General features: G+C 37.8%; 1 protein-coding gene across 2 annotated transcripts in view; it reads left to right on the top strand.

Annotated features, from left to right (window-relative positions):
• Positions 1–15,343, top strand: part of GALNT13 (polypeptide N-acetylgalactosaminyltransferase 13) — a 341,581-nt gene that overhangs the window by 160,211 nt on the left and 166,027 nt on the right. For both annotated transcript variants that reach the window (XM_075001619.1, XM_075001618.1), the window contains 3 exons: positions 8,220–8,386; positions 9,786–9,993; positions 12,796–12,966. In XM_075001619.1, the coding sequence (XP_074857720.1) occupies positions 8,220–8,386; positions 9,786–9,993; positions 12,796–12,966 (546 nt within the window). The remainder of the gene's footprint in view (positions 1–8,219; positions 8,387–9,785; positions 9,994–12,795; positions 12,967–15,343) is intronic.

Below are 15,343 nucleotides of genomic sequence, written 5' to 3'. Positions count from 1 at the left end.
CATCTCAAACCTGGACCATGTTGATGGCATGAAGAATGAAGCAGGAAAGAGGCAAAGGAAGAGAAGGAAAATGGTGAAACAACTGCAAAGAAAATGAGGGTATAACATTAGGATATATCCAGGTAGGAGTGGGAAATTTAATTCCCTGTTACTGATGAAAGTTTGTCTATCCTTCCTAGAGCTTTACACCATAGAGCATATTTTTGGATACACACACACATTTCTTATAATCCTGTGAATCAATGGCCTCGTACAAAAAACAATTCCAAGGTAGAGCCCAAAGTTTCCCACAGTGCTGATGGACCATTTTTAAAAATCCTGTGGTTTTGGTCTTGCCTTTTGAGAATGAATACATTTTCTAAATAAGCTGACTATTGGAATGCTATCTAATATTTCATTTCTCTTATCCAAGAACATTCTGGGCTATTGGTAGCAGAAGGCAAAAATTTCAGAGCAATTTGCAGAAGTTACTGCTGTAAGGACTGAAATGCACTATTTTTCTGTCTGCATAGCTAACCATAGCTAACCATAGTCCTCTCTTGTTCACCTATTACCATAGTAGCACATTTAGTACAGGGAGAACCTCTCTAGTCCTGCACACACTGGTTCACTGGTTCATGGTCTAGCATGATTTTAGTTAGGTGGATGACCACTTATCATGGGTGTGGCCAAGCTTCCCATGGTCCCATAAAGTTTGTTTACAGCTACCGGTCCTGGTTCTCAGTGTTCAGTGCTGTTATTTAGTTTTAATTTACTCCTAAATGTCTTTAAGAGCCCAGTAAGTGGTTGATGTTAACAATGGTGCTAGACAATATTGACCTCCCATGGTCACAATATTTTATTGTGTCATGCTATCAGTCAAGACACACTGGGCTTTCAAAACAGTAATATAAACATTTAGAAATTCATGTAATTCCAGGTCTGGTGAACAATAACCTTTGTATATTCTTCCGGGAAGTTTAAATACTTTTGAGAGAAGGAGAGATAATTATATTAAATATATATAAAAAAATTGCTAAAATTCAAACATTCAGTTTTAAATGAAAGAGAATTTCCAAACAATCAAAAATAATCTTGTATAAGTTACCAGACTTTTGAGGTCATCTCTGCATGAGGCATTTCTGTTAGCTGTTTCTTATCAGCCATTTCTGTTTCCTTAAAATGTATTCAGCATAGTTGTGATTTATATGTATTCCAACCTTAACCATTAAAGCAGAAACTGGAGTTTTTATAGCAACAGTCTGCTGGTTTCCTCTCCTTTGCTTTCCATTGTACTTAGTGAGCTTCCCACTTTTCATTTTTCACGTATCTCCTGTGTGACAATGTTAAAGAAGATAACCTGTCTTAACGCAGTTCTCATTAAAGTGCCTTCATCTCAGGAATTTGTTTTTTCTAGTGGCTTCTGAGTCCAGGTCTGTTGACATCTAGGGCATAGTAGAAAGCCTATTCCGGTTATCAGGTGTTTGCCTCAGAGGTTGGTTAGCGAGGAAGTTTCTTGGAAATTTTGTACATTGTAAAGTGTATGTCTTGAGACATGTTACATGGGATAATTGTGTACATTTAAAAATTGTGTCTTGGAAAAGGGGATTCAAGAAAAACAGATTTATTAAAATGTCTTTCATAAAACATGAACATAATTATTTTGTAGTGTTTAGCAACAAGGTAAGTGAATGAGTGAATTAGCACTTCAAAGCAATATGGGCATCATTTTTCAGAAGTCGTTGGTTGACCCATAATGAAAGATAAAAATAAAAAGAAATAGTGACATGTATTTCCTAAATCATATTACTTTGCTGAATAGTCACAGAAAGAAACTTTGTTTTTTCTGTTTCTTCAAAAATGCACTAGAAGGTGGTAAAATTACCCCAAATATGGATACACTTTAACAAGTATGACACAAAATATCAGCCATTCTTCAAGGTTCATTAAACATTTTGCTCACTGTATAGTAAATTCAACAGATTTTACATAAAGAAAGCATACAAAGAGTTAGTATTACAAGTTTTTACTTTTATCTTTTTAGTGTTAATTACTGTTGTTAATGTTTATTTCTATGGAATAGTAAATGGTAATAACTAAGTTATTGTGCAAAAATTCATTGTGATCTAAATTATATGTACGTAATGGACTTTTTTGATTTGCTATTCAATGTATCATATCAAATAGAAATCACTAGAGCAGTTGTATTTTCTCATACTGAAGACAATTTTGCTTTATTTCATGTGAGGTGTATTGTCTTCAGTTGCTTCATTGACAATATTAGTACACTTTTGAAAATAATAAAATCACAACGGACCAGTTTGCTAATGTAATTTGTGCATAGCCAAGTGGAAAGATAGTGAATAGGTACGTAGTCTCACTGTGTTTCCATGTTGTTCATCTTGGAAAATGTATTTTGTTCGTATTTAAACAGCTTCATATGTATTCCTTGTGCAACATCCGACAACTGTAGATGTAAAAGTTTTGGTTTAGGAAAACATTTGAATCATAAGTATATTTCTAACTATCAGAAAAGGTTGTAAGTGACCCAGAGAAGGCCGAGTGGTTCTTTTCTGTTTATAATAACAGGATCCATAGCCGCTGATTTTATCACACTTTTGATGTGGTGTACCTTTAAATAGGAAGAATATACAACATGAATCCCTTTAATCATTGCAGCAATGTAAAGTGCAAGGTCTTTAGTTTCAGCACATCTAGATATAGTGCCAACTGAGTAAAGTGTCCTCAGATTGAGTGATAAGCCCTTCAGAATTAACAGACTGTTAAAGGAGAACTGCAAAGATCAAATAAAAATGGAGTTTCACCATAGGAGTCAGCATTTTTGAGCCATGAACCTTGAAGCTCTATGCTATAGGGCAGGAAGAGTCTATCAAATTACTTTGAGTTTTTGTGAGAACGATACTCCCTTGTTGCAGGACCGGTAAAATTTTAAAACTCCAGGATTCCAAGCAGTTGTAGCAAACCTTTCTAAAATGATTTTTCCCCATCAGAACTGAACTCCCCACTTCATTACCCAGGGACTGGTGAAGTCTGTCGCCAGCCTGCAGTAATTACGTATTTCTTTTTCATTGAGGTCTGTTACATATGGCTATATTTATGTATCTGAAATGAAATTTTGCATTGAAAATTATCAAATATGTCACTTGTCTGAATTTTATTTTTTAAATCAGTTTCATCTTTCTGCAGCTGTTGTATAACAGTTGTTATAGTTTTCTGTTGCCCTTCTGGTAGTGGAAAATGTGCATTACTGTAAGAACAAGACTAACGATTATACACCCACATGTGTGGATAACGTTACTTTTATTTATTCTTTAATGTTTTAAAGTGAATTTAATACTTAGTAAAGGTGCTAAAGGGTGTATGTTGGAAACTAATTAGTCCTAATTAATTGAACAGACAAGTATAGTATAGGTAGTAACAGTGCAAGCTTCCTTTACAGACCAGCCTCAACCTTGAATAAGAGTATAATTCAGTCTCCATATCTTTTTTGTTCTGCATGACCAGGGGTTTGCAACCTGCAGGTCCAGAGTTGCATGTGACTCTTCAAGGACTTTTTTTGTGGCTCCCAATGCTATAATTGCAAAGTTTAAAAAAAAGAAAAACAAAAAATAAACACACACTAACACCCCTCCTGATTATTTTGGATAAGCACTGAATATATAGAAGCCCCAAAATGAGCAACTCATATCTAAGTAGCAAATGGTATGGGATCTTGAAACATTGGATAGCTCCTCCTAGTGTCCTCTGGAGAAAGACGTTTGTGAGTGAAAATCAGGAAGAAAGTGATACAAACACACACGTAAAGTGTGAGGAAATGGAATACAGCAAGGTTGCGACATTTGTGACTTAAACCTTTGTGAATTCAATTATTCGCAGGTGGCTGCTGCTTCCCTAGGGCTCTGGGTGGGGAGCACCCGTGGTCCCCAGTTCCCTAGGGCTCCAGGTCACGGACCGCCTGTGGCTGCCACTTGCCTGCGGCTCCAGGGCAGGGAGAGCCAGCAGCCGCCACTTCCCCGGGGCTCTGGGTGGGGACCACCTGCAGCTGCTGCCTCCCTGGAGCTCCAGGACAGGGAGAGCTAACTAAAATCATGCCAGATTACAGAAATTGCTGGATGAGAGTTCCAGATTAGAGAGATTCAATTTATACAATTACAATACACAATGACAAATTTCAGCCACGTTCAATAAGAAAGTCAAAATGTCAACTGTATGCGTTAATTATATATTATTGGTGTGAATCTTGCAGATTGACAGCTATATTTGCCCTTTTTTGCCTAAGGCCACTGTAATGTTTCTATAGGTGACTGCATACTTAATTGTCCATACATGAGATTATGTGGAAACAACTTTATCTGTAGGTTTATGCTTTTCCTTTTCTATATCTGGGGATGTCTGCATTGTGCATTGATATATTGTGGTGTCTCCAGTCTGTGGGATGGACTCTTGAACCACTTAAATTAGTTAACATGTTTTTTTTAAACATTTTTCTGGTTTTCATTAACCCAAATTTATACAGAGACAAATTTAGATTATGTATGTTGTAACAGTAAATGATGACACAATTATGCTTGTATGTGGCCTACAATAGAAGCATGACCCAGTTTTTCTACATTTTAATTCTTTCTCTTTTATTCCTTTGTTAAAATTAAATTCATTTTTGGGTTCCTTCTTGGTTTTCTCAGTATTTTTGGTCACATGTAAAAGAACCTATTTTAGATGGTTTTTAATTTTTTGCCTAAAGAAATTGATTTTTACTTAATATGTGTATTAGTAGCTTTCAGTAATAAAGGTCATGCTTGCTTGCTAAGGCAGATATTCACAATCTTCTGTGAGATGACATATGGCTCTACTCCCTATCCACAGTGGATTTTATCAAGAGGCTAAGGAATATAATGTTAATTAAGTTTGTTTATTAAATATTTTCAAACACAAACTTTAATACCCAATATTTTTAAACAGAAGAAAATAGTATTAAAATTAAAACATGGTGAAGTTGAATTGAAGGCTTGTGTACGCATGTTGAAGGTAATACACTTTTGTGTCATTTACGTGTGTTTGGGAGACAAATCGGAAATATTTAGTTAGCATTCACATTTTTGCTATATGAATGGACATAATATATATTTAAATGTTTTGGTTATAACACCAACTAATGGATTTTTCCCAGTAATTTCAACATTAAGCTCATAACTTCTATTGGAGCTAAACTGTGCATTTTAAGAATAGTAATTATTAGCAAAGGAGTTCTTTATGATCCTGGCTAACAGTGTAACTTTACAAGCTGAATATTTAGGAGATGGGATGTTTACTATACCATAAAATGCTATCAAAATATGGAAGAGAAAAATCCTGCAAATAAATATCCACCTCTGTGAAAGGTAATTTATTAAAAAAAAAAAACATGGATATGCTTTTCTTATTATTTTTGCCATCATACCCTTATAATGAAATATTTTAATATTTTAAACTATAAACAATCTTATTTTAATAGTTTGTTTCAAGTAGCTATAATGTAATGTTATTGTATAAATTCAAATACTAATCACTACTGAAATAATGGAAACTGTAATATTACATAAAGGAAAAACAAAACAGTACCAAAAAAACCTTTTCAACCATGACATTGTTGTGAGGGTATTGGTAACCAACTCTATAGTTAAAGTGTTTTGCAGAGAAATTCTTCCATTTCATGCTTCATTGACTGAATTTCATTATCCAGTTTGGTCATAATATCTCTTCAGGGGACAGCTGAACATCTTTTTTTTTAAGGAAAATATTTACTAACTTTTTCAAAGGAAACAATATTCCCTTTCTGAGATACCGCCCTGTTGTGCTAACATTTCTTTGGGTTACTCAAATTAAGCTACTGCTAGCTCCACTGATAATATACACAGCCATTTTTATAAGAATTCTGTAAATCATATTTAATGCCCAAGTACATAGTTAATTAGGCTCCTGCAGTAATTAGGTGGTACATATTAGTCCTTGTTTTCCTTTCTCACCATATTTTAAATCTCATTAAGCAAACGAATAGCTTGCTGATCTAGGATCATGTAGTTCAACTAGCTTTCACAATGATCACTTCCAAAATTATACATAGCTATGCAATCTATGCAGAACAATTTCCAGTTCATGCAAATTTAGCATGTTTCCTGCTGGCTCAGGTGGGAGATTTCTTTTGAAGTTCACCTGGAAGAAGATATGTATCATAAGGATCCTGATTTTACTCTCTTTCAGTAATGGTCAAGATGTACCACATGGATAAGACAAGCAACCAAACTTGATTCTTTGCTCTGGTTTCTAAAGCATATTATGGACTTTTGACTAGAGTGGACTTTTTTCAATATTTCTTACCTGGAAATGTCACATTTAAATTTTGAAGGTTGTCATTATGACTTATTTTTTTATGTACATTTTCATTGAATGAAACAAGAGAATGTTTCCCAGAGTTTTGTTATACAAAGTGTTGGGGAAGCATGTAGACCATTTGATGTCTTTTCATGCCCTAATTCTATCATTCTTATGGCTCCTAAATCAAAAAGTAGCTTGGCTGACTAACCCACTATAAGTAGTAGGGAGACAGCACAACGTACGATTTTAGTTGTATGGAATTTTTGCAGCATGGTGAATATTAAAATAATGAGGACCATAGAGATACAATGCACTTGAGTGAAAATTAGAGCATATCCAGGGTGGTGACAGACTGACAGACTTCATGGGCCTTGGTAGTGTGTGTGTTGGGGGAGGGAAGGGGCTCAGCTCTGGGTCCCCCAGAAGGCGGGGGGAAATTGGGCAGAAAGGGCAGGGCTAGGAGAAAGTAGCCCTCAGTGCTCCCTGGACGGTGTCACGCACTCTCCAGACAGCTCTCAGCTCTCAGACCCTGTAATGCTGGGCTTCTGAAGTGATTTAAAGCTGATGCTCCTGTGGTAGCAGTGTTGTCAGCCCAGTGCACCAGGCCCTGCGTGGTAACTGGCCCCTTTGCCCCCTTCCATTGGCGGCCCTTGGCATACCAGTCAGAGAAGGTCCATATACTACAAAAGAGTTGTGCTGGGGAGGTTAAAGGGCCACTTCAGCCACCTCCTCCCACACAAACACATCATAAAGCAACTAGTGCTACACACAGGCACCACTAGAGATCCAGGACAAATGCCATCCCATAGTCCTTTAAACCAGACTTAAAATGTACGTTTGGGGACTGTCCTACCCAGCCAGTTAGGGATGGGTCAGGCAAGCAATGAGCTTATGGGTAAGAATGTGTTTGAGGGCTTTCTTGAAATCCGGATCATAAAGATGAAAATAGAGCCATAAAAATGACTTTACGTTCATAACTAACAGTTATCCTTATGTCTTAAAAGATGGTTTTAAATGCTGAACATATTGAAATGAAGTGCTCCGGCTTTGTTGCTGAGTGATGTTGGTATTATGATATCTGCCCATGCATGTGAAGGGTAAGGAGACTGTATTTTGATTTAGGATTTGCAAAACTCCTTTGGTGATTTTCCTGTCCTAAAACCAAAAATAGTTGGTATTTAGGGTGCCATAGGGATAGCTCAGTGGTTTGAACATTGGCCTTCTAAACCCAGCATTATGAATTCACTCCTTGAAGAGGCCATTTAGGGATCTGAGGCAAATAGATTTTAAAAAAAGAAAGTCTGTTAGGGAGCATGCTTAGTCCTGCTATGAGGATAGGGGACCTGATTTGATGACCTCTTGAGGGTCCCTTCCAGCTCTATGAGATATGTAATATGCCCTGCCAACAAAAAAAATTGGAGGATAGAGATAAAAGTTTTTAGTTTAATCCTTATAGATAATGGACAAATTTAATTTTTTAAAAAAAAATTGTTTGTAGGCTTTCCTTTTAAGAAACTTCCAGTGTTGTTCAGTGCAAGGTCCTATTTCATCCAAACCACAGGACTTACGAGGTCATTGGACTCAATACTCGCATGCTTTGTGTGTGTGCATGCATATATATATATTTATTTGCTGCTTTAGTCTTTTTCTTGATGTTTTTTCCTAGGCAAAATACAGTATGCAAAATCCCAATGCCTCAAAATTTGTGTGGGTCTTTTGGGGAGTGAGAGAATCTGGAAAGACTCATACCCTACTTGATGGGGCACCGTCCAACAATCTTGAGGCTCAATTTCCAGAACTTGTCATGTTACATTGCTTTGAAGAATGAATTTATAACTAGACTGACTTCCTTTTTTTCTCTTTGGCAGTTGTAAGACAAAAGTCTACCCTGATGAACTCCCTAATACAAGTATAGTTATAGTATTTCATAATGAAGCCTGGAGTACTTTGCTTCGAACTGTTTACAGTGTAATAAACCGATCACCACACTATCTACTTTCTGAGGTCATCTTGGTAGATGATGCCAGTGAAAGAGGTATGACTGTTGCTCTAATTTTGTTATGGATAGTTCTAATAATTTGATAGAGATTTAAAATTTACCTATTTTGTTGAAATCACATTTCTGAATCCTGCAGAAGGGGTTGTAAATGAATGGAGTTTAACCAGTAATGAATTTGACCCTGAGAGAGGGGCGGGTTTGATTTGTTTCTTGGATTGAGTAGCTCAGTGATGATGATGCATTTCAGTGATCACGTTGGACATTTAGTCATGAAGATGTGGCTGTTCCTTCAGCAATAGTTCACAAATAGTGTGACATGGGACTGAAAGTTTACTAAAGAGTTGTTCCCTGGAGTTGTGCAAGAGCTGTGTTAATATTCCTGATAAACAATGTCATAAAGAATGTAATGTCCTATGTCTGTCAGTTATTTCTCTCCTAACAAAGAATTGACTTGCTCTTAAGGTTTAAACCTGTCTAACGTCAGAAGCTTGAACAGTTTCTTCAGATTACTCTTTGGTGAATAACAGGGTTTTTTCAGTTTATTTGGAGCCAGAGTTTCACATAATTTTTAGCCACTCATTGGGGCTGTTTGATGGTAGACAAAGGAATTTTCATTAACAAAGATAAGCACAGAGCCAAAGTACTTAACATGCCACCATACACAAGGAAATGGCATGTTATGTTATAAAAGCTCTCAATCTGCTGAAGAAGCTTATCAAAAGTGGATTTATTTGAAATGTAAACCTAGACTCTAGAAATAGCAAAAACACATTTTTACATTGAATTTACACTCCACTTAGACGAGTACGATTTATAGGAGATCATTTTTTTCCCTTTTAAATCTTTTATTTTCATGGTCTTCTCCTGGGACCCATTGAGACAGAACTGTGGCTGCAGAACTGCAATAAGGTGTTCTAAATGAATAACATTGCTGGAGTTAAAATAGCTTAGGTTTACTTACCGTGATGTCTTCATTCCTGTGTCAATGGGATACAGTCTCCCAGTTACTTCCGTTTAGTTTTAGTGGACTACCAGAGTCTACCAGAGAGCACTCTATGGTAGATTTAGGAGATCTTCACTAAGCCTGCTAAATCAACCCTGAATTCATTGATCACACCATCATGAATCCCCTGTACGTGTAGACAGGCCCTATATTGCTATGCTTGAGTGTGAGGAGTGTCCTAATGTAAGCTTCCATGACCGGGAAACTTCTCTCACTCTTCAGAAAATTGTCAGACATGTCTAAGACTATTTCCAGAATTGTGCTTCTGCAGCACTTGGTCTTTCAATATTCAGACATGAATATATCACATAAGAATTACACTGAGTGACCTGTATCACGTATTAACTATATAATTCTGTTTTAAACTCTCACTGACTGCTGAATCTAGTTTGAACAAAAGTTTTTCCTATATTTTTAAATTGAATTTGGCAGATTTTCTAAAGGCCTCATTAGAAAATTATGTGAAAAATTTGGAAGTGCCAGTAAAAATTATTCGGATGGAACAACGATCAGGACTGATCCGGGCTCGGCTCAGAGGAGCAGCAGCGTCTAAGGGCCAAGTCATCACTTTCCTGGATGCACACTGTGAATGTACTTTAGGCTGGCTTGAGCCCCTGCTGGCAAGAATAAAGGAAGACAGGTAAGGACTGATGTATGTTCTGCTGGATGATGACAGTGCTGGCTACACTGCTTTTTTTGAGGGTCTGTCAGAGCTTCCCTTGTAGACCTTCATTTCTCTGTATGTTTGTCTTGGCTAGAAAAAGAATCTTCTTTGGCCCGAACTCATTGAAAACAAGTCATCAAACCAACAGCATTTTTTAGTTTAAAAAAATGGTTTCACACTTTTACATTTGTGCCCCTCTTACATTTCAATAAATATTTGAATTGGGTGAAAATGCTTTAATAATTGGTTATTGATATTCCCACAGAGTCTCTGTCAGTGTGACTGGTGAGAATTGTTAGTAAACGATGCCTTTTTAATTCTGTGGCACATATTCATTATTTGGTTAGCAAACTAACTCACCACCTTGGTTTGGTCCATGAGTGCATTCTTCCACTCTACCCATCGATTTTCCTGAGCTCACAAATTGCAACTTAAGCTTCTCCCGCCTTCTGAGCGTATAATGCAATGTGTACTTGCTTAGCTTATGTGCATAAGTGAATCCCCAGTCCCCAAGATGAGCAGAACGTCTCTAGTGTTTGGAGGATGATGGGCAACTGTGGACAGGAGGGTAGACGTGTCAGTAGGGGGGCAAGGCTATGCATTGGAGGAAGTCAGCTTTGCAACCTCAGTTGAATGTTGCAACAGCAAGTAACAAGGTGCTTTGGCTATTTGTGTAGAGAAGGGACATGGGTAGAGTGACTAGCCATCCCATTTTCAAAGGGACAGTCTTGAATTTAAGACCACTTGCAGGTGTCTCAACTTTTTCCTTAAAAACTTTTTCTTAAAAAAGGGCAAATTGTTTTGTTTTTTTTTCTCCCCTTCTGATGGGATGGATTAAGCCCCGAGGTCCCCGACAGGAGGTCAGAGGCCTTGCCATACAACATCCCAGCGAGAGGAGCAGAAGAGCGGTCCTCCAGGCAGAGTAGAGTGGCTTTCTCTATAGCAGTCAATCAGGACCCAGCAGGCCAGTTTAAAAGAAGCTGGCGGGCTAGGGCCTGGCAGTTCCTCACAGGAGCTCAACCTAAGTAGATCTATACTAACTGGAGACCAGCAGCACTATAGACAGCTCAAAGTACAAGCTGAACTTAGACCTGGGTAAGGCGCAGGTCCAGTGGCCGAAAGTTGTCCACAAGCCTAATACGAAGAACTCGCACCATCTGGGACAGGGCTAGTCATATCCTAGCCCCAGAACCTGCCAGACAACCAGGCAAAGACCTTACTTGGCACCCCTTTGTCACAGAGGGGTTCTCACGAGTGGATGGACCCCATTACACCCCACCCCGGATCTTAGCACTGGCTGGATCCCAGCTCACTAGCTGCCTACGCACCAGTGGCGAGTTGGGGCGTATCTGATGGCTGAGATTGGGGCTAAGTGTGCAAAGCTAGTGGCAGAGCAAAGATGCTGTGCATGAGCTGGTCATTCCCTCTTCTGGTCCATCAATGCAGCCCTTGCTTCCCATTCTGTTTTTGGATGGCGCTGGCTGCAAGCTGCAGTGGCTGGTGAGTGTGGGCAGGTGCCAGGTTACATATCACCTCTGCTGCCTGCTCATTGGCCCTTTACATGATCCCCCGCCCCTTGCTGACAAGTCCCTAGTTTACCCCTTCAGTACACCCCTAACCCCAGTATTCCTCCATATCCTCCCCCAGCAAGGCGCATCCCACTCCCAGAAATGGGGTGAGAACCAGCCAGGGGTTGGAGTGCTCAGCTCACCAACAGCCTGGCTAACAGCTCCTTCTGTTGGCTGGGCTTGTGCCCCGGAGGGCTCAAACACTGACCCACCTCTGTCTATGCAGCTGTTATTGGCATGTTAAGGAAATGCACAATATTTTAGATTGTGGTGCTCTGCTTGCATTTTTAATGCTTCACTAAGATTTTTTTACATTATAGGGGAGCTGTACAGTTTAAGCTTTGTGATCCATGTGTTGTAAACAGTGCTGCAAATTATGAAGTGATAAAACATCAAGCATGGCAAGCAGAAAAGCTGTTCCACTGGGGATAAAACAGCATTTGGCACCCATTGCAGGAAAGTTAAAGCTCTGTGGTACAAGTCAGCATAGCACATCAGCAGCAAAATTAGGTGTATTTCAAAATATTCCTGGCTCAGCTGTGGGGTTATCTTTAGCTAGAACTCATACTGATAGAGAGGATGCTGAAAAATATATTTGTTACTTCAAGCAGAAACACAGATTATGCTCTGTGTGTGTGAACAGTTTTATCATCTGTACCATGTTTAGTCTTCTGAAGTGATGTTAACAGGGACATCATCTTAAAAGTCAATGAATGCACTCTGTAGTAGAACATTCAATGGTGGAAATACATACAGAAGTACCCCAAAATACTTGTAAAGAGTAAGTGATTAAATGGAATGGAAAATTTTCATTAGAGTTTCAAGTTATATTCCAAATTGGAAACTCAAAAAAGATTTGCCGAGGTTTTAGTGAATTTAGATGAAATTTTGATCTAAATTGCATCAATTTAATGTATTTTGGTGGAAACTATAGAAATATCCCTGGCTGACAGCTGTGAACTAATCCTGAAATCTGATATTTTACAGCTAAATTGTGATTTGAAATTGGCATGGGATTAAACTCGTAGATTTTTATCCTATGTAAACAGAAAATGTGGGGTGTGGGGTGGGGTGGGGAGAGGGTTTGCAACGCACATACTTCTGGGAGGATATTGATTAATTTGCAGAGAAGCCAGAACAGAAAGCAGTCTCTAGCCTGTTAATATTTGTTGACATTTCTTATTTTAAAAAGTAATATTTTTTCTTATAGAAAAACTGTTGTCTGTCCTATCATTGATGTGATCAGTGATGATACGTTTGAATACATGGCTGGGTCAGACATGACATATGGAGGGTTTAACTGGAAACTCAATTTTCGTTGGTACCCTGTTCCTCAGAGAGAGATGGACAGAAGAAAAGGAGACAGAACCTTGCCTGTAAGGTAAGGAGAATGGGCAAAGGATGCTATTGTATTCTCTTTAGTTGTATTGCATCATTGTGAGCATTGCAGTGTTTTATTTCTGGGTATTAATTTTTAATTGTTGACATTGTACTAAAATAAAATATATCTGTATACAAAAAGCATGAAGGTGACTATTTTTTCACCTATTTTCAGTACTGCAATATAGTGATCAGAGCTGAGCAAATGCCCTGAAATTCTTCTGCGAGTATTCAATAAAATAGAAAATTAATTTGCTTTGGATGTGTTTGTCTCCTAAGTATTGATTTTCCTTCATATATTCTAGCAAAAAAGTTTATTGCCTGAAATATTCATGAAAACAATGAATTCTAAGCCAATATTAACGAGAACTGTGGAGAATAACTTTGGAACTTGTAAAATTCAAATATTTTTCATAGAAATTGTATGCTAAAATTTATGGTCTTCCAGTCAGGGAATGGAATTGATACCTACAGTTCGTATCCTGTCTAATTTAACCAGTGTTTTCCTTTCCAGTATTGAATGCTGCCAGTGAATGGCTCGTGATTGATCTGTAGATTAGTCACAGAAAGTATTTGGTCACTTTTGTACACATTTGAGAAAGTTGCTATCAGCTTGTGGAAAATTTGCAAATAGAAAAGAAAGGTGACATTCTTTGACTAAATTATATTCCCTGGATTATCTGCTCAACTCTAATACTTATAATGGTCCTCATGATAGCTAATTCAAGTATTGAAAAGTTGGTACAATGGTTTAAAATATGGCATAATGCACGTGGGAAAATTCCGAATCCAGGATGTCTCAGCAATGACAGTGTGCAACAGGCAGCTAGGGAGAGACAGCACAATTGAAACAGTTCATAATGCAGCCGAAATAAAGGGTTCCAGACAAGGCAATGGATGATAAAAGAAATTTTTAAAATTTTTTGTTTGAAAGAGCAGAAATTTATAATTCTGTGCATCTCAGTGTCTTGGGGTTTTGTGTGTGGGGTTTTTTTTTAATAGATTTTTAATAGATTTCTGCCTGACAATGAAGTTATTGGTAACCCCTCTTCCATTTACTTACTGGAAACAGAAACACTACAGAATCTTTATTCAGATTGGTATGTACGACATAAGGGTTAAATACTTTCACACAGCTGATGGTCAGAGGATTAAAGGTGGCTTTTTGACACCTTTCTGTTCCCTAAATCCAAAATGTGGCTTGCTTCAGACAGCCTCCGAGGGTCTGTTCTTGAGACTAGACAGTGCATTGACTTTGTAATATGTTTGAGTTTGTACTATGTTTAAAATATTAACCTGCCTAAAATCCTTAATGATTCACCCCATTCCTGTGCTTTGTGGAAAAAACTGGGATGAGAAGTGAGTCCTGAAGTTTGTTTTCATGGCCACTGGCTCCATGTCCCAAAATGCAAAGAAAAGTGAGTTTCAGAGGTGAAGTTCTCTTATCAAGAACACCTACCACAATTTACTCCCTTTTAAATTAAGTGAATATTAGCTGAGACGCCACACGTCCTGTGTTGGGGCGGGGAAGGCTGTTGTAAGTAGCCAGCATCCATACCCTCACCTCATTCTTTCTTCATAAGTCAAAGTATCGTACAAACTGGAAATCAGCTGGCAGCTAGTGTATTTCCTGAGCCCAGGTGCACTGGGCTTCCTAAAGGAAATAACATTTAAAAAGAGATCTATTACATTTGATGTTATCTGTAATTTCTGAATGGATTTTAAAACATAGCTTCATATGGCGATACTGCAGTAAATCAAGCTGTAGGTGTCAAAGATATGGATGATAGTAATCATTTCCAAAAGAAAACGATGCAGTATTTTAACCGAGTGTAAAGTGTTTTTGGCAAGCACTGCTACTTCAAAAGCCAGTGGGAATTTAAAAATCTGACCCTCATAGGACATATTTTAGCAATAAAACATTTCTTCTGGTTAATTTTCCCAATCTATAAGCATCCAGGTAAGGTAATGTGTGCATCTAGATCTGTTTTCTGTCCAGTTGATCAAATACGTGTCTACAAGCCTACTGACTTTACTTTTCTGGCGTGTGTGTAATACAATCATTGCACCCAAGTTTTGCTTTTTGGTCCATTGCAAGTTAAGGGAGTTGTATGCACACAATTAAAGGAGCATTATCCAGAGTATCTATAATCTGTAATAGGTAATATTGATAATTACGTACCTTTCCCTTTTTATATTTAGTAGCAACAGGCACATAATCTGGTATAAAATATGAGCTACTTTGTCAAGACCTTACCACCTTTAGTAAGAAAGATCTGAATAATTCACTCAAAATTTACTCAACTCTTATGAAAATAAGTCTTAGCAGAGCTCAGTCAGCTGACATTTTGTGTTTATTCATCCTGGTAAGTTTAACA

This window comes from Carettochelys insculpta, chromosome 8, assembly GCF_033958435.1.
Source record: "Carettochelys insculpta isolate YL-2023 chromosome 8, ASM3395843v1, whole genome shotgun sequence".
Taxonomy (NCBI): domain Eukaryota; kingdom Metazoa; phylum Chordata; order Testudines; family Carettochelyidae; genus Carettochelys; species Carettochelys insculpta.
This window is presented reverse-complemented; position numbering and strand designations above follow the sequence as displayed.